This window comes from Osmerus mordax, chromosome 2 (genome assembly GCF_038355195.1).
Source record: "Osmerus mordax isolate fOsmMor3 chromosome 2, fOsmMor3.pri, whole genome shotgun sequence".
NCBI classification, from domain to species: Eukaryota; Metazoa; Chordata; class Actinopteri; order Osmeriformes; family Osmeridae; genus Osmerus; species Osmerus mordax.
In genome coordinates this window covers 21,833,371-21,859,739 of record NC_090051.1, presented here as the reverse complement: position 1 = coordinate 21,859,739, position 26,369 = coordinate 21,833,371, and the positions used below count along the sequence as shown (strand labels likewise).

General features: G+C 53.1%; 1 protein-coding gene across 3 annotated transcripts; it reads right to left on the bottom strand.

Annotated features, from left to right (window-relative positions):
* rab3gap1 (RAB3 GTPase activating protein subunit 1) lies at nt 1–26,351 on the bottom strand. Of its 3 annotated transcripts, XM_067261711.1 has the most exons (25): nt 26,276–26,351; nt 26,087–26,142; nt 25,404–25,479; nt 25,141–25,276; nt 24,521–24,599; nt 24,201–24,320; nt 22,700–22,865; nt 21,883–21,982; nt 21,191–21,272; nt 20,931–20,999; nt 19,555–19,628; nt 19,284–19,376; nt 18,727–18,896; nt 18,343–18,453; nt 17,970–18,142; nt 16,547–16,601; nt 14,111–14,431; nt 9,928–10,065; nt 7,181–7,408; nt 5,280–5,376; nt 4,953–5,056; nt 4,664–4,779; nt 2,844–2,946; nt 1,365–1,388; nt 1–276 (listed from the first exon to the last, which is right to left on the bottom strand). In XM_067261711.1, the coding sequence occupies exons 1-25, from the start codon at nt 26,330–26,332 to the stop codon at nt 31–33; spliced, it is 2,994 nt and encodes a 997-aa protein (XP_067117812.1). In that variant the 5' UTR covers nt 26,333–26,351; the 3' UTR covers nt 1–30. The 3 variants fall into 3 exon arrangements, with proteins under 3 accessions (XP_067117812.1, XP_067117822.1, XP_067117830.1); XM_067261721.1 differs by lacking the exon at nt 1,365–1,388; XM_067261729.1 differs by lacking the exons at nt 1–276; nt 1,365–1,388 and adding an exon at nt 1,773–1,862.
* Between the last annotated feature and the right edge of the window lie 18 nt (nt 26,352–26,369).

Genomic DNA, 26,369 nt, shown 5'->3' with positions numbered 1-26,369 from the left:
AGTCCACCACCCCTCCAGAGCCGCCCCCCCTCAGAAGAAGGAGGTGTCTGAGGAGAAGGCCCCGGCCAGCCTGAAGTCCTCCCTCATCAGCACGCAGAACAGCCGCTGGGGGAGGGCCTTGGAGTACGGCGCGGGCCTGGGCACGCACGTCCTCAGCAGAATCTCCCGCCCGGCCGGGGAGGGGAAGTCAGGCACCCCAGCCCCGCCCGCTAACCGCCGGTCCTCCGAACCGCCCGCCCGCCCGGCGTCTTCGTCCATCGGGGCCAATAGCGCGGCCTGTGGGGGGTGGGAGGGGTCAGAGGAACGCTGGGGTTGGATTGGGTGGTGAGTCTCGCTGGCGAATCAACTTTGAGTGGGAGGTGTGGATTTATGTCCAGCAGAACCAAGTTTGAGAGTGAGACTATTACACGAGGATTATGGGCCCAGGGCACTACGACGTGAGAGTAACTAGGTTTGGCATCTGAGACATGAGGGAGATAAGAAAATAAAGTAACCATGTCATTCTGCTGCCGGCTCTGGAAAGCCAAGCAAAACAAACTAGCTTGAGAGTGATCAGAGGTAGCGAGGGGGGGGGGGGGACAGCTGCACTGGGTGGTAAAGGGGGGGGGGGGGGGGGGGACTATTCTAACACAATCTACTTTTACAGGAGAAACACACTACATAAATTAAGCAGCTGATTAGGAATGATCGAACGTCTCCTTGCATCTCGTAAGTCTGTCCTGAGAGACGTGGGGGGGGGGCTGAGGGGGATGGATTTGAGCGACGAGGTGGGCGCTTCTAGATCAATGTATGCTTTTGTTTCACGGGGGGGGGGGGGGGGGTGTTAACCTGGAGGGGAGCCAGGAGATCAAAGCTACGCTAGGATAAGAACTACAGCCAAGGCTAGCTCTCCCTCCCGTCTACAATCAAACAACTAAAGCCCTGCATATGGAACCAACCTCCATGTCCACCAGAAAACTCTGGTGAAAACGGGAGCACATGGACACACAACAAGAAGCTGATTAGCATTAGGAAGGTTGTGTGTGTGTGTGTGTGTGTGTAGGATGGAGATCACTGGATGTACAGTATAGGGGAGGTTCCTAGCGACATAAGTGGTCTCCCTTTGGGAAACCTCTTGTTCTTGTCTCCTTGTCCCAGGGGTGGAGGTAGGGGGGAGGGGGGGAGGGGGTAAGGGGTTTGGGGACGGGTGGTAAATTGTCAAGGCCCCGTCTGTCGACCATTACTCCACTGAAGATGACTGTAATCGTCTGAATTCCTGCCTTGGCTTCACACTCTCAACGAGGGTGGTAGATGGAGGGGAGAAGATTGTGTTTGTGTGTGTGTGTGTGTGTGTGTCAGGGGGTTGCTACTACTATTGGGTTTACCTCATCGCTGGTGTAGTCAGACAGCTTGACATGGGTGAGCCAAGCAGCATTAGAGGAGAGAAACCAACAAAAACACAACATAACACAACCAAAAACACAGAAGAAAAAGAAGAAACACGAAACGACAACAAGACACAAAGTCGGGGGATTAGGAGAAGAATTTGAGTTCCGCTTCATGTTGTTTCCCCCAACGCATGCATCTACACACACACACACACACACACACACACACAACGACCTTCTCGCAGTTCCCTATAGCACACCAGCGCTGTCCCAGGAGCAGAACCACACCATGCTGCAGAACCGTGGATAAGCCCCCTCACTGGGAGGTTCTCCATCCCTCCTGCTCTTCTCTCTATCCACCCCCCCCCCCCCAAACCGAGGCACTCACCTCATTTGATTCGCTGATTCCACCTGATTTACATATGCTGGAGATAATTACTAGACTATCTATTTAGAGCTTGGCAACACACAGGCTATAATTTAACACTCAGACATCTTGCGGTACGTACAAAAAAAGAGAGAGAGAGAGAGAGAAGAAAGAAGTAGCAATGAGACAAATATTCCAACTCTTTTCCCCCTTGTTCTGAACAGGCAAGCAGCGAACAGAACCAAGTATTCATCTGTGTTTCACAAGCAATTATTCTGGTCTGGGGCCAGGAGTCTGTTGACGTATGCTGGGAATGACGCATTTATCAAACTAAATTCAATTCTGTCTCAGCTACACCAACTCAAACGTATGGGATGCATCAGAATCGAAGCAGACCGCCTTCATCGATGCATCGATGCGATGGGTGAACTTCAGTAACCTCTCTAAAGAGGCGAGAGAAGCCGATGCAGGGGAACCGAAGTCTGTCGTCGAAAGAGATGCCTTTTTTTTTTTGTATGTTACAAAGAATTTTGATTTGCATCGTCAACAAGGCATGCAGACATCAACATGCTGCTTGGGCCAGGTGTGTGTATGTGTGTGTGTGTCTGTCTGCCTTCTCTCAGAGTGCATCATGCAAAATAACAGACATCTGTTGTTCAGGCCATCAAACTTCTGTTGCTCCAAATGTTTTTTGTAAAAAACATATTTCTTATGTTTACTGACTTCTTGGTTAAAGTTACAGACATATAACTGTCTGGATCTTTTAAGCTGTGAAATATAGAGCTTGACTTGAGGTGACAGAATCAAATCGACTGTGTTGCTCAAACTCCAGTGTGGTCAGTATTGCTATGCACTACAGAAGCTCCACCCCCTCTGTCAGTGTTGCTATGCACTACAGAAGCTCCGCCCCCTCTGGAGATGTTGACAGCTCAGCAGCATGCTTGTGTGGCACTTAAACGGTGTGTGTGTGTTGCTGCGCCAAGCCAATCAGTTTGAGGGGGGTGGGGGAGTGTTAGGCTGGCAGGTGGATTCCTGGTGTGGCCTCCTGCCATGTTGATGTTGGAAGAGCAGGGTGTGTGTGTGTGTGTGTGCGCGCGCGCGCGTCTCACCCTCTGTGCGCTGACGAACAGCTTGTGGATGATGCTGCCGGCCGGCCCTCGTCCTGCTCCCAGGACCAGCACCTCAGGCTCCTCCAGCAGGGAGCCCACGAACCTGGGGGGAGCACACCAAGTCACAACACAGACACCAGACACAGGGAGCCAAACAGAGACAGAGAGAGAGGCACCCCCGCCCCATCCTCACACCCTCACCCCGTCCTCCCCGTCCTGCCCCCCTCCCTATCTGCCAGGTGGAAACAGACACACTGTGTTATTAAATGATGTTCCGGGCATCCTGCCAGTCTACAGACACACATACCTGACAAGCAGTTTTACCATAACTGGGTTTTAAAAGAGGAAGGAGAGGAAGAAAGTGGAAGAGTAACGAGTGGTGAAAGAGACAGACAGAGAGACAGGGAGACAGACAGACGGGGGAGAGAGACAGACGGGGAGAGAGAGACAGACGGGGAGGGAGAGAGAGAGAGAGAGAGAGAGAGAGAGAGAGAGAGAGAGTCAGAGGAGAGGCTTGGTGCTCCAGGGCCTGCCCAGGGTGTCCTCCTAATGAGGCCGGCCCTGGGCTGGGTGACAGGGCTGCATGGTCCCTCCAGGAGCTCAGCTAACTGACACACTACCCTGTCTGCCTGTCTGTCAATCCACTGTCTGTCTGTGTCTACTGCCTGTCTGTCTACCACCTTCCAGTCTGCCTGTCTGTCTGAATGAGACCAGTCAACTACATGTCCACTAATACTCTTTTTGTCTCCCTATCCCCTATCCCTCTCTCCCCTTCTCTCTCCCTGCCTGCCTCTCTGCCTCTCCCTGCCTCTCCCTCTCCCTGCCTCTCCCTCTCCCTGCCTCTCCCTGCCGCTCCCTGCCTCTCCCTGCCTCTCCCTGCCTCTCCCTCTCCCTGCCTCAGTCTGATATCCTCTTATTGGAGTGGAGCTTCCATGAGGGCTGGAAGGTGGTGATGAGGTGGGCTGAGGTTTTAATATTGCATGCAACACTGTGACAGGCACCAGAAGAGTCTGCTGGTTTGTGTTAGCACCCGTGTGTGTCACAGATAGTTTTGTGTACGTGTGTTTAGTGAGTGTGTGTTTAGTGAGTGTGTGTGTGTTTAGTGAGTGTGTGTGCACGTGTGTTTGTTTAGTGAGTGAGTGTGTGTGTATTTAGTGAGTATTAAGTGTGTGTTTAGTGTGCGTGAGTGTGTGTGTGTGTTGCTAGGTAGTGGAATGCAGCCCTACCCCGTACTGTGGACCATTCAAATGACTTCCTCTCTCTGTTTGCCCAACATTTATTACCATTCCCCCTCATCCCCTCCAACAGAGAGAGTGATGAAATAGAGGAGGGAAGGTGATATTAATAAAGAGAGAGGCGAATGTACACAAGAGGATGGAGGAACAACAGAGGAGGAGGAGGAGGAAGAGTGTAGGAAAGGTAGAAATGATTACAAAATGTCTGCCACAGCGCTCTCTCTCTCTCTCTCTCTCTCTCTCTCTCTCTCTCTCTCTCTCTCTCTCTGCCTCTCTCTCTCTCTCTGCAGTAACGTCTGCAAAGCCTACCTGAAGGATGAAACCTGAGAAATGTCTGCCAGGGGGTTTAGCCATGTCTCACAGCTGTCCAGAGTGACTCTACTCACTCATCTATCTTACAGAAACTACTAAGTACTGTGTTCAGTAGCAGGGCAGCTTTCAAGACAGACAGACAGAGAGACAGAGAGACAGACAGAGAGAGAGAGAGAGAGAGACAGACAGGAGAGAGAGGAGAGAGACAGAGAGAGAGAGAGGAGAGAGACAGAGAGAGACAGAGGAGAGAGACTCAGAAGAGGCTCCTCTTACCTCTCCAGCTCCTCCCCCTCCTCCCCCCCCTCTCCCTTGCCGATGCCAAACTTGGCCTTGAGGGAGCGGGCGCGGGCGATGAACGCCTCCACCACCATCAGCTGGTTGATCACCTCCTGCGGGCGAGAGAGAGGAGAGACAGATCAACAGAGTGATAGGGAGAGAGGGGGGGAGAGAGGGAGAAAGATAAAAAGCATGATGGGGAGGGAGGGACAGAGAGAGAGAGAGAGAGAGAGAGAGAGAGAGAGAGAGAGAGAGAAAGAGGGAGAGAGGGGGGGGGAGTGCTCACCTCCAGCTTCTTGTAGTCTGGGCTGGGGTGGCGCAGCAGCTTGCTAGCATGAGACGTCACCTGCAGGATCAACTTCCTCAGCGACGGGATATCCTCCACTGACTCTGAGAGAGGGAGAGACCAGAAACGAAACGAGAGAAAGCGAGAGTACGTTAGAGAGAACTCCCATCTGACACGTCTCACACGCTGTCTTTCCTCGACAGAAGAACGGCGTTCACAACAGAAGCACAAACGAAAGCGTTCTTCTGATTCCAGCGGCGGACAGGTTTCTGAGGCTTGAGCAGAGGGCTAACGCTGTCCCTGAGAGCCGTGCGGTCAGAGACTCACCCTCCTCCTTCTCCTTGAGGATGGCGGCGTGCAGGACGCAGGGCAGCAGGTGACGGGTCAGGTCGGCAGGCTTCTGGACCGACAGGTAGTGCAGCACCTGGAGACCGGGCGGCAACATCACAGGTTCAGTTAGCAGACGGTAAACGTGTGTGTAAGTGGGGAGGATTTGAACCAGGGAACGCTTCTCTTGTTTTTGATCTTTACTAACTTTATTTCACACATTCACTCTAACCTCCTCAGAGTTTCCCTTTTTCACCCCCCCTCCTCCCTGCCACCCCCCTCCCCCTCCTCCCTGCCACCCCCCTGCCCCTCCTCCCTGCCACCCCCCTCCCCCTCCTCCCTGCCACCCCTTCTCCCTGCCACCCCCTTGCCCCTCCTCCCTGCCACCCCCCTCCCCCTCCTTCCTGCCACCCCCCTCCCCCTCCTCCCTGGCCTCTCCCTCCTCCTCCCTGCCCCCCTCCCCCCCCTTCTCCTCCTCCAGTACCCCCCCTTCCTCCCTGCCCCCCCCCCTCCCTCTGTCTCACGGTTACAATAGCAGAGGTTGTCATGAACTCTGGGGTTAGGTACTTGACATTTCAAAAGGCATTGTTCTCTGAGTAAGTGGCCCATTCTCCCTCTTGTCTGAATAACGGGGCGGACTCAGCATAAACGTGCGTGTGAGCAATTGAGGTTGGGTCGGGTTCTAGCGCGCCTCTCCGCCTGTGGACGCGAGACAAGGGTCATCTGTTATATCGGCTCTGTTGGGGGTGGGGAGTGGGGGTGGGGGGGGCGGGTGATGAGATTTGAGAAAGGTTGGGCTGGGGGAATTTGATTTGCCGTTCCCGATGAAAGACGGTCGCTTTGCAAACGGGGCGACCAGGACGTGGCACTCTTGTTGCCAGGTGACCCCCCCCCCCCTGCCCCTCCCCCCCAGCAATGATCTGGAGTGCAATCAGAGGACTGTGAATATATAAGCACTTCTGTCATTTCCTTGGAGAGGGGGAGAGAGGACAACTTACTGGAGCACGGAGGAGGAGGACAGAGGGAAGAGAAAAATTAAATCTGCACATTAATTCCAAACTAAATCCTGCACCTGGAGTTTTCCCCTGAAAGAGAGAGTCGGCTGTCACAGACGGGGGATCAAGGTTGCTTGCGGCGTAACTGGCGACGCACAACCTTCAACGCTGGGCAAGGTTGCCCTGAACTCCATTTAAACTCTTGGGGGCGGGGGAGGAGGGGGAGAGAGAGGACCCGTGACAGGGACACCTTGTGCTCTGACCCACTTCCTGTGCTCCCACCTGGCCCCGCCCCCCACCCTTCATTGGGATTGGTTGAAACGGGGCCGATGAGCCAGGGCCAAATTGTAAGGGTAGCTGAGTTTTGCAAGCTGGTACCATACTGCTCTTCTGAACAGACCTGAAGTCTGGGGGCTCGGGGCTAGGGCTGAGGCTGGGGGCTAGCGCTGAGGCTGGGGGCTAGGGCTGAGGCTGGGGGCTAGGCTGAGGCTGGGGGCTAGGCTGAGGCTGGGGGCTAGCGCTGAAGCTGGGGGCTAGGGCTGAGGCTGGGGGCTAGGGCTGAGGCTGGGGGCTGGGGCTGAGGCTGGGGGCTAGGGCTGAGGCTGGGGGCTAGGGCTGAGGCTGGGGGCTAGGGCTGAGGCTGGGGGCTATCTGCAGTATGTACAGCACCCCTGGTTCTGCAGTGTACAGCACCCCTGGTTCTGCAGTGTACAGCACCCCTGGTTCTGCAGTGTACAGCACCCCTGGTTCTGCAGTGTGTACAGCACCCCTGGTTCTGCAGTGTACAGCACCCCTGGTTCTGCAGTGTGTACAGCACCCCTGGTTCTGCAGTGTACAGCACCCCTGGTTCTGCAGTGTACAGCACCCCTGGTTCTGCTGCAGATAGAGAGGTCCTTCCCAGCCTACCTTCTCCGCCTCCTTGGTGTCATCAAACAGGCGCCTCTGGCGGCGAGCGGGCGTGACCTTGGCGGTGTCCCACGCCTCCGACCACATGTTCCCGGGGATCTTCATCCGCGCGCTGAGCTCACCACGCACCACCGCCTCGCCACGACCGTCCACCGCCTCCTCCTCCACGTAGTCCCTGGGGGAGTACCAGCGCACAAAGTCCTCCAGGGCACAGCCTGGGTTAGCAGCCTGGGGGGGGGGGGGGAGACAGGGGTGAGGAGGGGGGAAGGAAGAGAATGAGGGAGGGAGGGGAAGGGGGGATTGTTAGGTTTTGAATCCATCTTTTTCTGTTTCCGCTCCCTTCCACCTCCCAACCTTCTGCAGCCTCCTCCACACACTCCCCTTCTGCTTAAAACACAACTTACACATGTTAATGTTCACTTCCACAACATTTCAATTCCCTCTCCTAGGAGTTGTGCCGGGACCCAAGTGGTGGATCCACAGAGGCAGGTGGTGAGGGGTGAAATTGACTTCACATTGCGACTTAAGTACCCGACAATTCACCGTTTCCCTGTACACTAATGCACAGCGCACAATGGCTTGTCAGACTCCCAGTGTCAAACTTCCTGCGTCAAACCTCCAGCCTGACTGACTCATACCATGTTTCAGGACATCAGTCTGTTAATGGCTTAACTGACACTTAACTTGGGTGAAATGACTCAATCTCCCAGCATCCTTTGGAAGTGAACTGTCTGGACTGACAGGGACTCAAGGCAAACCTTTCCGGTGTGGTCGTGTGCGTGTAGGTCTGTCAGTGACTGTGTGTTCATGTGTATAGGTCTGTGTGTGTGTGTGTGTGTGCATGTGTGTGTAACCTTTCCCCCAGGAAAGCATCTCCTAGTTTCTCCTCTCGTCCATTCTGGCAGGATAATAAAGAGGGTGTTTGTCGTGGAGAGAATGGGTTGAGCCATCCGTGATGGAGTGGAGAGACAGCCTGGTTCAGGGGGGGGACCTCGGGGGTGGCTAACCCTAACTGTCGAGGCAAGAGGTTCCTCCACAGCCCCAGGGGTACACTGTGGCTGTCCCCTTACAGGGGGAGATGGACTGTGTGAAAAGGAGGTGTATGGATTGTGAGAATATGTGTGCGTTCATTGTTTAGTGTGTGAGAGTGCATTGTGAGAGTTGTGCATTGTGTCTCAGGGAGGAAGGAAGCTGACTGCAGGATGATCCAAGATGGCGAGGCCTGAGCTAGAAACCTGTCACAGTCCTAAGTCACACCATTCATCATAGGCACCCATGTCGGCTCTCAACCTCCGGAGGGAGACAGTAATTAAAGCAAAATGCCAGATTATGCTTGGCTAAGCACAATTACAGGCACGGCTCCACGCTAAATTTAGAGGCCATTCTATGGGCTTAGGGGGTTCATTTACTGCTATACCTGAATTCTCTCTCTGTTTTCTCTCTCTTTCTCTGTCTTCATCTCCAGCTCTGGTGTCAGCTGTTGTTGAGGACTTCTGTGGCCCAAAAAAAACGAGGGAGGAGGAGGAGAATAAAGTGTAAAGTAGAGCATTTAGTGGGGCAGTTAAAAAAAGAGTTGCGTGGTTGCAGTCCCCTAACGGTGTGGGGGAAGGCGACTTGTCAAGGTTTGCTGAGAGAAAAACAGGAGCCCCTCAGGACGGCACAGAGGACTTAGTGTTGGAAATTCTCAGAGCCAACTGCTTGAAGTTGGCAGGTGGCTTGCATTGTCGTGGACAGAATCCATGTACACACCCATTATTTAGTACTTAACTAAGTAGGACTAATGAATTATTATTATTATTATCTATTTTCTATCTTTTAAAAGGTATTTGCCATTCTTGACCCCAAAAGAAAGAACTATACGTTTGGTCAAGCCAAAACCACTTTGAGTCAAACATAAAGAATCACACTGTCCTCAGTTCCGTGATAATGCTGTTAGTCTGTTCCCTGTGAGAGTAGAAGGACGTAGCCTGGACCAATCAAAGCACTTCCTCTCCATCCTGAGGACTAACAAGCTGCTGCGGCCGTCACCAGGCAGCCCGTGTGTGTGTGTGTGTGTGTGTGTGTGTCTGTGTGTGTGTCTGTGTGTGTGTCTGTGTGTGTCTGTGTGTGTCTGTGTGTGTCTGTGTGTGTGTGTCTGTGTGTGTGTGTCTGTGTGTGTCTGTGTGCGTCTGTGTGTGTCTGTGTGTGTGTGTGTGTGTGTCTGTGTGTGTGTGTGTGTGTCTGTGTGTGTCTGTGTGTGTCTGTGTGTGTCTGTGTGTGTGTGTCTGTGTGTGTGTGTGTCTGTGTGTGTCTGTGTGTGTCTGTGTGTGTCTGTGTGTGTCTGTGTGTGTCTGTGTGTGTCTGTGTGTGTGTGTGTGTGTGTCTGTGTGTGTGTGTGTGTGTCTGTGTGTGTGTGTGTGTGTCTGTGTGTGTCTGTGTGTGTCTGTGTGTGTCTGTGTGTGTGTGTCTGTGTGTGTGTGTGTCTGTGTGTGTCTGTGTGTGTCTGTGTGTGTCTGTGTGTGTCTGTGTGTGTCTGTGTGTGTCTGTGTGTGTCTGTGTGTGTCTGTGTGTGTGTGTGTGTGTCTGTGTGTGTGTGTGTGTGTCTGTGTGTGTCTGTGTGTGTCTGTGTGTGTGTCTGTGTGTGTCTGTGTGTGTCTGTGTGTGTCTGTGTGTGTCTGTGTGTGTGTGTGTGTGTGTGTGTCTGTGTGTGTCTGTGTGTGTGTGTGTGTGTCTGTGTGTGTCTGTGTGTGTCTGTGTGTGTCCCCTACCTTAAAGGACTCCATGTCTGACAGCAGGCAGGCGCTCTGCATGCGGGCGCGGAGGTGGGCTCCCTCGGCTGACGTGCCCAGCTTGGCCAGCACCTCCGACTGCTCCTCCAGCAGATCCTCTGTCATGGGAGCAGGCTCCTGGGGGCCACAGAGAAGGGCTCACATGTTCACCGTGGGTTTGGCATGTTGGCTTTTGCGTTTTGCATTTTGTGCGTGTGTGTTTGAGGTCAATTAGTATTCACTTCAATTCTCTCAATGATGATTCAAATAAATACACCATCCAGTCTTGAACTCCTCAAAACTGTACACCGGGTAAAGTAACAGTTAGGGTACCACTGTTTTTAGTGTTGTGGTGTAACGTCTCGATGCCTGTGAATCCTTCAGTGTGTGTCTTGCTGGCCCCAGAGATGCACAGGCGTGGCCCCTGCCTGTATAGGTGACCCTGTCGGACCCCCAGACCGGACTGACAGAGAACTGACAGCTTGTCAGCTTCATTACCGAGCTTGGGCACGGCGGAGCACCTGGGTACCCTCAGCGCCTCAGCGCCGCTGCCAGAAATCCCATCAGCCGCTGCTAATGAACCCTGCTCCCTCCCTAGTGGAGACGCGTTAACACAGCCCCCGCTAACCCCAAAGGATGGAAAAAAAGTCCCATCTCAAACACAGACACCGTTAACAGAACTTTTTAGGCTCGTAATTGACAGGTAGTTATTTGATTTTTTTTACTTTATGTTTTTGTGTAAAAGAAAAAAGAAAAATCTTAGACAGAATAGGCCGATGGGATATGTCTTTGTGTGTTATTCTGAGACTTTAGATACTGCAGGCACTGATCCGGATAGAGTGATACGTACAGTACCGCAGCTATACTAAGGAATGTCTACAAAAGTTCAATAAAATCTACTGAAGAAAATTGTCTCGTTTCATTTCTGCCCTCTGGCTTTCCTTATGGTTCCAAATCAACCTTCTTTGGTATTACTTACAATTACAGTTAGTCTGTAATCGAATAGCTTGAAACCACAGTTCAATCACCAAGAAGTTTCACCTGACTTATCTTGTGGACAAGACGTAAAACTAATTGTCCAACCAACAGCGGACTCAGAACAGCACCTTGGGGCACAACAAGCTAATATGCCACAATGGGATGATGGTAGTCAACCATCCCTCCCTCGTCACACACACTTCCACGTACACAACGGTGAATAAAAAAACATAGAAATGTAACCCAAAGTAGTCGTTTTCTGTTTGTCTTTTGCATTTTCTGCAGGCTTTAATGGTTTCCCCTGCCACCGATTAATGTTCGGCTCTGTCTCTCAACCAGTTCCCGTTCGGAGCGACTTCTAATGAAATAAAAACCCACCCTGCCAGAGGAGCCATTAGGTGAAGCTCTTGAGAGTGTGGAGAGTGTAAATAGGATGGGAGGTGGGGGGGGGGTGGCGGGCGCGCGAGAAACAACACTTTTACCCGTAGACTAATTAAAGCCGGGGAAGGTGAGACTCGCTCCACCGTCCGCCTCGTTACAAATGAAGAGACGACATCATGAATGTGAAATTATCCCCATCAGCCCAGCCCCCCACACACCCCTACAGGCCCTCTCCTCCACCTGCCCCCCACACACCCCTACAGGCCCTCTCCTCCACCTGCCCCCCACACACCCCTACAGGCCCTCTCCTCCACCTGCCCCCCACACACCGGGGACAGGAAGGGAGGAAGAGAGAGAGAGAAAGATGGGGGAGAGAGAGAGATATAGAGAGCAAGAGAGAGAGCGAGAGAGAGAGCGAGAGAGAGAGCGAAGGAGAGCGGGAAGAAAATGGAGAAACGGGTAATGGAAGAAGAGGCAGGTAAACAGAGAGAGTGGCGACGGGAGAGACAGAGAGTGAGTATCTCACAGACACACAGATAATCGATGGACGCAAGAGACATAGAAAGATAGAGACGGAGAGATGCAGAATGTCACTGGGAGAAGGACAGATTCTGAGAGATGGAGAGGGAAGAAAATGAGGGGAGAGGGGTGACGGCTGGAGAAAGTGATACATGAGAGGGCGGGAAAAGAAACAGAAAGAAAGTTTGGAGACAGGTGTGAGGAAAGGAGAGAGAGATGGTCGAAGAGAGAGCTATTCCTCTGAGAAACAAACCCGGTGTGATAGCCCGAGATAGTGGGCCGTGTGTGTGTGTGAGACTGTGAGACACACACACACACACACAGAGGCCCAGTGTGAAGCCGTCTGGCCAGCAAAGAAGTGCTGACGCTCGTTACTTTCACACTCACACACTCCATCCATCTCCTCCTCCTCCTCCCTCCTCCTCCCCTCCTCCCTCTCACCGCCTTTCCGTTCCGCTCTCTTAAGTCTGTACTGTGTCCAAGTCTCGTCTTCACACATCTGCAGTCTGTGTGTGAAAAGGTATCTGCATTTGGTGGATGTATGACAACATGTCTGTGTGTATGTGTGTGAGCGTGTGTGTGCGCGTGTGTGTGTGTGTGTGTGTGTGTGTGTGTGTGTGCGTGTGTGTGTGTCTGCCACCAGCTCCCCTTCCCTCACCTCTCCCAGAGTTAATTATTGAACAGGGTCAGCTTTTTTGCATTAATTAGTCTCCACTATTCAGCCGCCTTCTATAATTGATGAGGCGGCGAGGAGCCACAAATCTCTCCAGGCCATTCTCAGAGGGCAGCGCTGGGAGGGCTCCTGCTAGCTCTCCCGCTAGCTCTCCCGCTAGCTCTCCCGCTAGCCCTCCCGCTAGCTCTCCCGCTAGCTCTCCCGCTAGCCCTCCCGCTAGCCCTCCCGCTAGCCCTTCTGCTAGCCCTCCCGCTAGCCCTCCCGCTAGCCCTTCCGCTAGCCCTCCCGCTAGCCCTCCCGCTAGCCCTCCCGCTAGCCCTCCCGCTAGCTCTCCCGCTAGCCCTCTCGCTAGCCCTCCCGCTAGCCCTCCCGCTAGCTCTCCTCACAGCCCTAATCAGCGCTCATAAACGCTTCAGGACCCTCCGTCGTTGCATATTACGCCTGAGTCAACACTACCAAGTGTGTGTGTGTGTGCATATGTATATGCACCGTGATTAAGAAACACTTCCTATCTGTATTGCCCACCAAATAATATGATATGATATTTTCCTAACGGTTGCATGGTTCAAGCTAATTAGTGCAGTGTTGATTTATTGTTCGACTGTGTTGTGAATTGGTAAAGAATGTGAATGTGCCTGGAAATCGGAAGTATGATGCATGGGCACATGGACGTAATCCATTTGTGTCGGTGAAACAGGTGGTTCCAAGCAAGCTTTGTGATTGGCTGATTCTCTATCCACTGTTCGCTGTTACAGACAGTGGGGTGGGTATCAGCAACATTGTTTACTCTGTCTCACTGGGGCGTGGCCATGCTGCACACAGGAACCTAGTGGGGGGCGTGGCCATGCTGCACACAGGAACCTAGTGGGGGGCGTGGCCATGCTGCACACAGGAACCTAGTGGGGGGCGTGGCCATGCTGCACACAGGAACCTAGTGGGGGGCGTGGCCATGCTGCACACAGGAAACTAGTGGGGGGCGTGGCCATGCTGCACACAGGAACCTAGTGGGGGGCGTGGCCATGCTGCACACAGGAACCTAGTGGGGGGCGTGGCCATGCTGCACACAGGAACCTAGTGGGGGGCGTGGCCATGCTGCACACAGGAACCTAGTGGGGGGCGTGGCCATGCTGCACACAGGAACCTAGTGGGGGGCGTGGCCATGCTGCACACAGGAACCTAGTGGGGGGCGTGGCCATGCTGCACACAGGAACCTAGTGGGGGGCGTGGCCATGCTGCACACAGGAACCTAGTGGGGGGCGTGGCCATGCTGCACCCAGGAACCTAGTGGGGGGCGTGGCCATGCTACACACTCTGACCTGAATGAAGCTCTGCAGAAACTGCACATCTAACTGAGCGGAATAATCTTGTTTTTAGATTTTAAATCCAGTTGGTTACTTGTCTCTCGTACAAACGTCTCGTCAAGTGACTTCACGTAAAATAAAAGACACACTGTTCTCAGAACTCTCATCCGGTGACATTTCCTCACAACACTGGTAGAAAAATTTACTTGATTAGAGCATCAGAAATCTAAATACATCTAGACCTTTTTTTGATGAACATTCTAGAATTTTGGGCAGATCTGTTATTGTCTACGTTCTAGAACAGGTCTGTAGCGGTGTCCGGTGTTCTGACCTGAGTGACGGGGATGTAGAGGGGCTCCTGGGAGTGGATCAGGGTCATGTTCCCGTGGGGGTGCAGCCGCCCCTCGGCCCTGCTCCTGCTGGGCTCCCTGTTCTCCTTCAGCTCGTCCGTATCGCTCAGACACTCGAAGAACTCCTCCTCGCTGTCGCTCCACGAGTCCCAAGACTTCCCGGGGGACACCTCTCTCCCGTCCGCGGCGGGCGCGGCGCTGTCGGGGCCCAGGCGTCCGGGCGCCTTCCTGTCCCTCCCGGGCCCTGGGGCCCGACGCCCACCATCCCTCGCCCGCCTCCTCTCGATGCAGCAGTTGAGCATCTGGGCGAGGAGCGGAGACAGAGAGTGATGAGTGCTGGGATGCTGCGGAGCTAAAGGCAACCTTTTGGGAGGATGTGTGTGTGTGAGTGAGTGAGTAAGAGAGAGTGAGTGAGTGTGTGTGAGTGTGACTAATAGTGAGTGATTTTGTAAGACTGAGTGTGTGTGTGTGTGCGTGAGTAAAAGAGAGTGAGTGTGTGTGAGTGTGTAACAGTGTGTGCACATCTCACAGTAGTGTCTTAGTCTCTTCACACACACCCCCCCCCCCCCCCCCCCTTATCGAGCCATTTCTCATAATCACTGCCCTGCCTCTCCCCAGCGCCCCACTCTCGCCCTCTCTCTCGCCCTCTCTCTCGCTCCTCTGAGCCAGCGCTCTAGCCTGGCATGGCCCTTTATTACTGTGAATAAGGCTCTTCTTTCCTGTAATACTGACTCATGATTAGTTGAATGGGGAGTAAAAAAAGAAAGAGATTGGGAGAGGAGGGGGCAGGAGTGAGAGTGTGAGGAATGAATATGGAGAGAGGGAGACGGATGGAGGGAATAATAGAAAGATGAACCGGAAGCTCGTGAGCCACAAGCTTGCTGTCCGACTGTGTCCGGACGCCGCTGTTATTAGAGACTGCAGGAGAAAAGGCTGAGTCCCTCCTGTCTCACTTTCACCGCCTCGCCTCTCCACCGAGACATTACCTCCACCTCCATACCTCTCTTCCTCCCTCCCTCCTCCCATCACGCTCTCTCACTCTCCCTCCCTCCGCCTCCACCCCCATCTCTCTCTCTCTCCCTCCCTCCCTCCTCCCATCATGCTCTCTCACTCTCCCTCCCTCCGCCACCCCCATCTCTCTCTCTCTCTCTCCCTCCCTCCCTCCTCCCATCACGCTCTCTCTCTCTCTCTCCCTCCCTCCTCCCATCCCTTTCTCTCTGGACATCTTTATTAGTCTCTGTTTCTCTCCCGCAGGTGGTGCGTGGGTGGCTGAACAACAACAGGGTCTGTGTGTGCGGATCCCAGACTGAAACCAGAGCCCCTCCACAGGGAAGCAGGCGCTGCTCTCCCACCCTGCCTCTCAGCCAGGCCGGCCGCCCTGCCTCTCAGCCAGGCCGGCCGCCCTGCCTCTCAGCCAGGCCGGCCGCCCTGCCTCTCAGCCAGGCCGGCCGCCCTGCCTCTCAGCCAGGCCGGCCGCGCAGCCTCTCAGCCAGGCCGGCCGCCCTGCCTCTCAGCCAGGCCGGCCGCCCTGCCTCTCAGCCAGGCCGGCCGCCCTGCCTCTCAGCCAGGCCGGCCGCCCTGCCTCTCAGCCAGGCCGGCCGCCCTGCCTCTCAGCCAGGCCGGCCGCCCTGCCTCTCAGCCAGGCCGGCCGCCCTGCCTCTCAGCCAGGCCGGCCGCCCTGCCTCTCAGCCAGGCCGGCCGCCCTGCCTCTCAGCCAGGCGCAGCTCAGACACGCAGAAACAACGTTGGCTGCCTCTGTTGGCACAGCGTAAACACCCGCGCCACGGCAACGCCCCACAAGCACCCACACGTGAAATGCACGTCTGTGCTCCTCTCTGTTTCGAGACGCCATTTTGTGTTCCAGCCGTCCCTCCTCGTATCCCCCCCCCCCCCCTACGTTCCTCCCATCCTCATAACGACTAAATTAAACTAAATTGAGATGGACTCCTTTGGTGAGCGGGTGTAATTCTGCTCTAATGCAGACCTCTGGCTGACTGTCCTGGCTCCTCGTAAACTAGCGACCGTCTTCCTAATCCATCCTGCTGCATCCCCACTAAGCAATACAAATGTTCAGCGGACAGATTACTTTTCGTACTGGATTAATGTTTCCATTTTGCCTTTGTTCAGTATTTGTGCATGGGGGCTTATTGTGTGTCTTTATCAAAGGACGTGCCATCGTTCTTTGTTGTAGAAACTTACAAAGAGCTTTTCTCACCCAGCCTATTCATGTTTGAGAAAACAGACTTGTGACTAGTGATAACTGTAATGTCTATGTACGCTGTATGTTTGTAGCTCAGTATGGATGGATGTGGATTGATGGATGCGTGCATGTATATGGATGGATGGATGGATGAATAAATGGATGGGTATATGGATGGATAGACAGATGGATGGATGGACAGGCTACTTGTGGTCACCTGAAGTTTCTGGTGCAGGAGGCAGCAGCGGAGGTCAGGGGAGCCACCGGCCAACCTGCACATGGAGAGAGAAGAGGGATCAGCTGGGACACGCTGGGACCTAGACAGGCTGGTTCTGTGAGAGAGGGCCTAGACCGGCTGGTTCTGTGTGAGGGATCTAGACTGGCTGGTTCTGTGATAGGGCCTAGACCGGCTGGTTCTGTGAGAGAGGGCCTAGACAGGCTGGTTCTGTGAGAGGGGTCTAGACAGGCTGGTTCTGTGAGAGGGCCTAGATAGGCTGGTTCTGTGAGAGGGAACTAGACAGGCTGGTTCTGTGAGAGGGAACTAGACAGGCTGGTTCTATGAGAGGGCCTAGATAGGCTGGTTCTGTGAGAGGGAACTAGACAGGCTGGTTCTGTGATATGGCCTAGATAGGCTGGTTCTGTGAGAGGGCCTAGACAGGCTGGTTCTGTGAGAGAGGGCCTAGACAGGCTGGTTCTGTGAGAGAGGGCCTAGACAGGCTGGTTCTGTGAGAGGGTCTAGACAGGCTGGTTCTATGAGAGAGGGCCTAGACAGGCTGGTTCTGTGAGAGGGCCTAGACAGGCTGTTTCTGTGACAGAGGGCCTAGACAGGCTGGTTCTGTGAGAGGGTCTAGACAGGCTGGTTCTATGAGAGAGGGCCTAGACAGGCTGGTTCTGTGAGAGAGGGCCTAGACAGGCTGGTTGTGAGAGAGGGCCTAGACAGGCTGGTTCTGTGAGAGGGCCTAGACAGGCTGGTTCTGTGAGAGGGCCTAGATAGGCTGGTTCTGTGAGAGGGCCTAGACAGGCTGGTTCTGTGAGAGAGGGCCTACACAGGCTGGTTCTGTGAGAGAGGGCCTAGACAGGCTGGTTCTGTGAGAGAGGGCCTAGACAGGCTGGTTCTGTGAGAGGGCCTAGACAGGCTGGTTCTGTGAGAGGGCCTAGACAGGCTGGTTCTGTGAGAGGGCCTAGACAGGCTGGTTCTGTGAGAGAGGGCCTAGACAGGCTGGTTCTGTGAGAGAGGGCCTACACAGGCTGGTTCTGTGAGAGAGGGCCTAGACAGGCTGGTTCTGTGAGAGGGCCTAGACCGGCTGGTTCTGTGAGAGGGCCTAGACAGGCTGTTTCTGTGAGAGGGCCTAGACAGGCTGTTTCTGTGAGAGGGCCTAGACAGGCTGGTTCTGTGAGAGGGCCTAGACAGGCTGGTTCTGTGAGAGGGCCTAGACAGGCTGGTTCTGAGAGAGGGCCTAGACAGGCTGGTTCTGTGAGAGAGGGCCTAGACAGGCTGGTTCTGTGAGAGAGGGCCTAGACAGGCTGGTTCTGAGAGAGGGCCTAGACAGGCTGGTTCTGAGAGAGGGCCTAGACAGGCTGGTTCTGTGAGAGGGCCTAGACAGGCTGGTTCTGTGAGAGGGCAGGCTCCGGTCCCTCACCCGTACACCAGGTGGTTGTGCTCCCAGCGGTAGCGCATCTCCAGGACGAACTCCTGCCACAGGTGAGCCACGGCCCTCAGCCCGCCGTGGTAGAAGTTCACCAGGCACACGCACAGAGCCAGACGGTACGTCAGGCTGTCGCTGGGCGCTGACTTCAGCTGGTTAAACAGGTTCTGGAGGAGGACAGGGAGAGAAAGAGAGACAGAGACAGAGAGAGACAACAGAGTAAGTAGCTAACACCACAACTGCAAAGCTACTCAAATAACCCACCCATCATTACATCCAACATCTTAACCACAACAGAGCATCTCTGAGGTGAATCTGTGGAGAGTCTGTGAGTCAGCCCATAGACAGCAGGCCAGACATAACCTACGTAGTCCGAGTCCTTCTCCTGCTCCCCTTTTCCATCTGTGCTCGACTGCGGGGCCTTGCTCTCGCTCGCCTCGGAGGACGTCTTCTCCACCGCCGCGTCGGGAAACAGATACTGAAACACCACAAAACACACCAGTGTGAGTCCGCTTGTGAGTGCAGCACAACCCTCACCACCTGGCTGCCTTCTGGACACACACCCACACACACACACACACACGAATGTGCCTACACCTGGCCACGAAGGTAAAGACACTTCTGGATGTCTGAGAAGCCAAATCCTCTTTAAGCCTTCAGAGGGTTACAACACACATCGGATTCTACACACACGGCCTCCTGGCTCGTCACAGCTGACACTCCGGTCTAGTGTGTGTGTGTGCCCCCTCACCAGCAGTATGGAGTTGAGGACGTCGTTGCTGAGCGGAGACTCGTCGACGCGGCGGTGGCGGCGGATGCGTCTGCGGGCGCTGTGCACCATGTTGGACACGGACAGCTTGGGGATGGGCACCGCCGCAGGCTCAGTGAGCTTCGACAGGGCGGCCGTGATGTCACTGTTGTCTGGGGCAACCACAGGCAGCCAGGGGGGGGGGACGGGGGACGGGGGGGGACAGGAAAGAAGCGTATCACAACAGGAAGTGGAGAGGTGGAAGCTGGTAGAGCATATGCTATCTCGACACGCATCGGTAAACAAACAAGCGTCTGGTGAAACAAAGAGAAAATCTTCTGCCTTCCATCTGCAAGCTCTGATTCTCAGTGTGTGTGTGTGTGTAAAAACCTAAACAAACCCAGGATTAAGGCACCCTCCCCCCCATGTTGTTTTCACCAGCCTGGCATTGTCCAATAAGAACAGGGGGAAGGACACCAGGAAGGGGAGGGACTGCTTGGACAGTGTCAACATGGAGCCGTGGTGAACTTCATGCTGATTGGACAGGTGATGCGACTGACCTTTGCCCTCGTCCTCGGCCGCCCCTCGGCCCAGCACCTCCTCGGTGGTCTCCTTCCTGCAGCACAGCTTGAAGAACTCCGTCAGGAAGTCTCCTGGACACGGAAGAGAAAGGTTCAAATCCCCCTCAGTGTCATTACACACACCTCGCCTTCCAGGGGGTGAATAAAGGGACTGGACCCCTCCCAATAAATAATATTTCATGGACATCGGATGTGGGATGCGAACATTTCTTTCCCATCACTACTTCTGGCAGTGGATGGAAGATCTTACCCAGCAGGCATTGGGGGTTGTCAGCCTTGCGGACTCGCACAGACCAATGAGGGGCCTGGAGAGGGTCCAGGTCACTGTAGGGTCACACGTGGAGAGGACATATGGTCAGACCACATGGGGGAAGGTTGCTGGGTCCAAACTCAGCAGACCACCATTGTCGGTCAAGGTTAGGACACACAACGGCCATTTATTTGCTCTCTGCCTCGATAGTCATGGCAACATTTTTACATTTGGATGTGTTCTTGAATTCATCGAATGCGTGAAGAAAGAAAAAAATCGCATATTCACATTTTTATTCCACAGCAACCGACTGCTGAATTCCTTTGACTGGAGAACTGAATTGTGTTTACTTGAAGCTTAGTTTTTATGTAAATAGCCTTAAGTTAATTCACGTTAACCTTTCCCCGCCAAAATTGCTTCACTTTTTTTCTCCTCTCCCTTTCTGGAACATGTAAATAACTCCTCAGATCTCCTGGAGGTGGACCTGCTTGTCTCTGGCTGGGTAATCACCATCATCACCAGTCCATCCTCCTCTGCTTCAGGTGCACAGATTTTCTGAGATGCTTCAAAAAAAAAAAGAATCTTCTGCGTAATTACAGAGAAGAGGATGGAACCGTGAGTGGAGCTGGGAGGGGGGTGCAGGGACGCAGAGGAAACACAAACAGCGTTAATATGATACGACGGCTCGCTGAGCACCGTTTTCAGAGCCTAGACCTGGGAAAGCTGAAAATTTGCTGTCCGTGAATCAATTTGGCCTTTAATGCAGCCCGACACCACTACAGAGGTACTTGTTAAACCCACCTCTACTTCCACACTCGTTCACTTCCTCCCTCTCTCCTTCCTCCCTGTCCTCGCTCTCTCTCTAATTCACCTCCTCCACATCCACCCCCTCACACACCTACACTGTCTGACGCCCTGGAAATTAAAATGGGCGACAGAACCTGTTCACAGTGTCGCGGAGGTTCTAGAACTTGTTCCGAGCGTCGGCATCACCTCGGCGTGTGCGTGAGCTCTTTGCGGCTCGTCTGCCTCAGAAGAGACGTTTCAAAACGTTGACCCCCGCCTCCCACCTCGTCTTTCACTGCTGCTGCTGTCACTCAGGAAGGTGAAAAGCTTTTAATAAAACATTCTGGCTTCTGCAGGCGTTTTGTCAAGGAGGGATGAGAGGAGAGACCAGTGGAGATAGGAGAGGAGAGGAGAGGGGAGAGGAGGAGAGGAGAGGAGAGAGGAGGAGAGGAGAGAGGAGGAGAGGGGAGGAGAGGAGAGAGGAGGAGAGGAGAGAGGAGGAGAGGAGAGAGGAGGAGAGAGCAGAGGAGAGAGCAAAGGAGAGAGGAGAGAGCAGAGGAGAGACCAGAGGATGGGTGGTTCACGCTTACGAGTAGACGTCATTGTCCACGACGATGCCCTCGGTGAGGTGAGGCCACGTGGTCGCCAGGTGAAGCTCACTAAAACACACGTTGAAAGAGAAAGAGAATCAAATATATATATTTTAAAAAGGTTAATTTCACATATATCTCCTATTGTTAACAAACAGATGTTGCAGGTCTCAAGTCTCAAAACTAAATCATGAGGGGGGAGAACCACCCAACCATCCCTAACTAGCGTGCCTTGTCGTCATGGCTGCGATAGGCCTCACCTGATTGGATCCTCACAGGCGCCGAAAGGAAGCTTCCCGAACTCCACACCTCCCACCTCGCCTCCGAGGAGAGCGTCGAAGTCTGCGGGCGGGAACATGACACGCTTAGCTCAGACCCTCTTTATTCACAAAGAACCAACAAAACCAAACACGCACACAAAAAGTGGCTTTCTTAAACATGTTACATATACCCTTCGAGGCGAATGGCTGCTGCATTGTACATACTGAAAAAGAGTTCACACCAACACACACACTCAGTTCCCTGGCAGAGTTACAAGAACATCTAGCTGACCTCTGCCCGCCTACTCCCTTCCCTCTCGTACCGTTGGAGGGGAGCAGAAAATGGCGTCCATTTGTAAGCCGGTTAAACAGCTCTTCGACCTCCTACTGGTTTCCGCCCGCCCCAACCACTCAAAACGCTCGTCTCATGCTAAACACCAGCCCGGAGAGAGCTACTTAACTCTGGGAAGAAGCCACTACAGAATCTGGAGCAAAGATGGAAGTTGAGCAAGTACATTACATATCAATATCCCAAAAAAGTAAGCTAGTGCGTGGGGAAGCGTTGAACAGCTGTGGACTTTGATCTCACCCCGAGGGCGAGGACTGTTTACGTTACTCACTTGAACTACAATAGCTAGTTGCCCACGTATCTACTTCCTGCTTTTTAGAGTTGCGGCCTATGGGGCACTTACCAGGGGGCTGCTGGGGCCATGAGTACTGCTGCCAGTCCTGCAGGACGTAGGTGAAGCGGATGGAGATGTTGATGGGGGGCAGGGGGGTCAGAGGGCAGCCCTGGTGGAGGAGGAAGGAGAGGAAAGGGAGACAGTTAGGCAGGGAGAGGAGCACCTGTTTTCTGGGTTTTCCCCTCCGAAGATGTATAAATACAGGGTGGATCAAGCCCTCAGAACGGCCAGTCTCCAACCGGCGCTCTGTACTCACTATCTTGTCCAACCGGCGCTCTGTACTCACTATCTTGTCCAACCGGCGCTCTGTACTCACTATCTTGTCCAACCGGCGCTCTGTACTCACTATCTTGTCCAACCGGCGCTCTGTACTCACTATCTTGTCCAACCGGCGCTCTGTACTCACTATCTTGTCCAACCGGCGCTCTGTACTCACTATCTTGTCCAACCGGCGCTCTGTACTCACTATCTTGTCCAACCGGCGCTCTGTACTCACTATCTTGTCCAACCGGCGCTCTGTACTCACTATCTTGTCCAACCGGCGCTCTGTACTCACTATCTTGTCCAACCGGCGCTCTGTACTCACTATCTTGTCCAACCGGCGCTCTGTACTCACTATCTTGTCCAACCGGCGCTCTGTACTCACTATCTTGTCCAACCGGCGCTCTGTACTCACTATCTTGTCCAACCGGCGCTCTGTACTCACTATCTTGTCCAACCGGCGCTCTGTACTCACTATCTTGTCCAACCGGCGCTCTGTACTCACTATCTTGTCCAACCGGCGCTCTGTACTCACTATCTTGTCCAACCGGCGCTCTGTACTCACTATCTTGGACTTGAAGATGTCCAGCAGGCCGGCGAGGTGGTTGTACTGGTTGGGGACCTTGCGCAGGTGCACCATCTCAAAGTCGGTCCGCACCCCCGGGCCCTGACACTCCCCGGCGTACATCCTGCGCCACTTCTGCTGAATCTGGACGAACACAGGCACCTGGCTGCTCCCGCGGGCACAGAGGAGAGGGGGAAGATGGGCTTAATGCAGGTGAGCAGGGGACAGGATGGAGACAGGCTTAATGTAGGTGTGCAGGGGACAGGATGGAGACAGGCTTAATGCCGGTGAGCAGGGACAGGATGGAGACAGGCTTAATGCCGGTGTGCAGGGGACAGGATGGAGACAGGCTTAATGCAGGTGGGCAGGGACAGGATGAATACAGGCTTAATGCAGGTGAGCAGGGACAGGATGAATACAGGCTTAATGCAGGTGGGCAGGGACAGGATGAATACAGGCTTAATGCAGGTGAGCAGGGACAGGATGAAGACAGGCTTAATGCAAGTGAGCAGGGACAGGATGAATACAGGCTTAATGCAGGTGAGCAGGGACAGGATGAAGACAGGCTTAATGCAGGTGTGCTGGATGGAGCTGCATGGCAGACCTCCACATCTGTTATTTTATCACGGCTGCAGAGCAGCACCTGGTGGATGGATGAGGAATTGCAGGTTGGGTGTGAGGTAATGTTCAGCCTCCCAGTGGATGTTCGGAGTGTAATGATCCTTGGTAAGTGAAAAGAGAGGCTGTGAATTGACTGTATGCGACATTATCAGCGTTCTGTCACTGATTCTGCATGCCGACCGCGTCGTTTGATGACACTTCAAAAACCAACAAGCTGCGTTCTGCAGTGTTGAGTTCGTACTCGTCAACAATCATCTCTGCACTAAACAGTACTTAACGCTCACAAACAAACCAATCCAACACTCTGCCCTTCAACGGTCTCCGCCCAGCCCGGGTAGTGGGTCGTACCAGAGCACGGGATGAACTCCATCTCCCATCATCCCAAGCGGGAGGGCGGACGACCTTGCCGGCAGCCCCTTCCCGCCAAAAACATCCTCGTCTGCAGTTGCCATGGCTACGCAGTGACCCCCGCTGCAACGCGATGCCACGGGTAAAGAGCTTGTGCCGCCCCCACCGCAATTCTATTTTTACACAGCGGCTCTACAGAGGAGCGGTGCGGTCAGCTGCTGTGTGGATCTGAGAGGATCTCACGCTGCCTCATCTGTTCGTTACAAATCATCCACGCCGCAGTTTTAACAAACCCTCAAACGGCCAGTTTGTCCACAAGAAATGTGTTTTCAGCACAACTGTAATTAGGCATCTTTTTTTATCGTCACACTTTTCTTTATCGCTCTTTGGTTACCATAGGGACGGCAAACGGTTTGTTTCCGTGGGCTGTGGGGATGATGGTGACTAACCAGGCAGGAAGCAAGCCTTTGAACCTGCGCTAGGGGTTACGGCTCCTTTGCGGTGTGCGTTGCCCTGGGTGACGGGTCCTTACCAGCCAGTGTTGGCCAGGGAGATGGAGATGGAGCTGAAGAGAAGGTTGCACTTGGACTCACTGATGATGGCCTCACAGTTTGCTCCTGGGGATATGACCACAAACTCTCTCATGCCATACCTGCACGCACACACACACACACACACACAGACACACACAGACACACACACAGTGGACTGTTACAGACAGCAGGCGTCAGGCATCAGTAAAGTCCAGCTTCAACAGAAATCCCTCACTCCCCAAGTCACGAGGTAAACATTCAGGGACATTTCAGAGGTGTTCAGCTGAGCTCAGGCTCAGGGTTCAGCTGGTCTGCTCACCATCTGACCAGGCAGTGGGCCCTGGGAGGGAAGTCGTTGTTCATACAGAGGAGGTCTTGCATGGCCATGGGGAAGGCATCTAACGAGAGAGAGAGAGAGAGAGAGAGAGAGAGAGAGAGAGAGAGAGAGAGAGAGAGATATTGTAAAAGCTCTGGACAGTTTGATGTCCATATTTAATTCACATTAGGTCACCAGAAACATGATCAATCATTTTCCATTCCTGACCACTCTTAGCTGGATATTGATTAGAAGTGAGTGTGTGTCCATGGAGATTTGGTCCTCTGGATCTCAATAGATCTATTCTTATCTGGACATGTCTCTGACTAAATGAAGTGTTGTTTGAAAGTAGTCAGTCACCACTAATGTAAATGGCATTTGTTTGCAGTTATAAAGTAGCCACCTGTTACCATATTAAAGAATCTTCAAGAATCTTGCTAATGCTAGTTCAGTAGCTAGCAGGCTAAAAAACATGATTCATGCTGGGTGGGACTGATGCTAGTTCAGTAGCTAGCAGGCTAAAAACATGATTCATGCTGGGTGGGACTGATGCTAGTTCAGTAGCTAGCTAGGAAACATGATTCATGCTGGGTGGGACTGTGGTTATAAGGATCCCAACCTACCCTCCTCTGCGGCCTCCTTCCCATCCGCCAAGTCATCAGACTCCTGCTTCAGGAAGTGATGCGTTATGGAGAACTTGAAATCTGCAAAGTTGATATCCAGAGTCTTCTCCTCCCAGGTGCCGCTGGTATATTCACCCTGGATGAAACAGGACATATCAGCATCCGTGAATGTGTGAAGCTGTTACAGAAGACACCGACTGATGGGTGTTTGTGTGATTCTTCATTGGTGAGAATGTGCGTGACTGTGACAGTTGATTGGTTACCTTCTCTGGGGACTTGGCTGTAGAGTTGCCAATCAGCTTCCAGTCATTCAACACCTCCTCAACTCTGGACACGAACCTGAGAGACCAAAGTCAGGGAATTAACAGGCGCAGCCAAACTGAATACACAAGTCTCATGTCACATACATACATCTTTTTTGAAGTCCAGACTGGCACTTTTACATGTTGTACACAGAGAGCAGAGTTTCAGTGATACATATTTTGTAAAAAGCTAGATAAAATAACCGTTTCGTACAGTAATGGGTTGTTTTCGCCATGAGATGCAGCAAAACGTTTAGTCTCCATAAAACCATAAAAATGTGCCTACTGGTGTTATTTGGCGAATTATCATCCAATGTAAAATGCATGTGACAAACTTGATACATTTGCATATTCCATAAACTTGAAAAGAATGGATAAAGGACGGATATCAAAAAAGAAATGACAGATACTGTAGTGCTAGCTAGCAATAACAAGTTGTAGGTTAGCAAACATTATCAGTTAGCCAACTGGCTAGGTAGTTTGTGCTTGCTAGCGGGTTCGGAACAAAAAAAACTCTTCGTCACATACTTCTCGGACACTTAACAGATAACAACGGCCACGTTCATTATGTTCAGACGATGAACATGAAATAACTTTCAAGGCAGATGGTCTAGCCACATTTCTTAGCGTTAGCTATCTCTAACCTTTCCCACTCCGACGCGGTGGTGAAATCCGTGATCTCAAACACCTCCGACTCGGGCTGCAATATAAATGAATGATTGAGATTAATATAATAAGGGCCCACTGATTTGAATTATTAGTGCTGTTATTGTGCGAACTTTAATTGAATAGCTGTTAAGAGCTTTGTTGATTATTTGAGCTAAAGTACTCACATCACTGTCAGCCGCCATGATGGATTTTCTGTTTATTATTTTTTTTCCACGTTGCATTACGTGCAATGACGTTAAACCAACGTACAGCGGGCTG

What these genes read in the sequence shown, in the direction of transcription:
- rab3gap1 (XM_067261711.1), bottom strand. Translation starts at nt 26,332, where the DNA reads ATGCAACGTGGAAAAAAAATAATAAACAGAAAATCCATCATGGCGGCT. An exon ending in GGCCGAGGACGAGGGCAAAG is followed by an intron (nt 18,897 to 19,283) that starts GTCAGTCGCATC and finishes TGGTTGCCCCAG; the next exon opens with ACAACAGTGACATCACGGCC. An exon ending in CAGACTACAAGAAGCTGGAG is followed by an intron (nt 4,780 to 4,952) that starts GTGAGCACTCCC and finishes TCTCGCCCGCAG; the next exon opens with GAGGTGATCAACCAGCTGAT.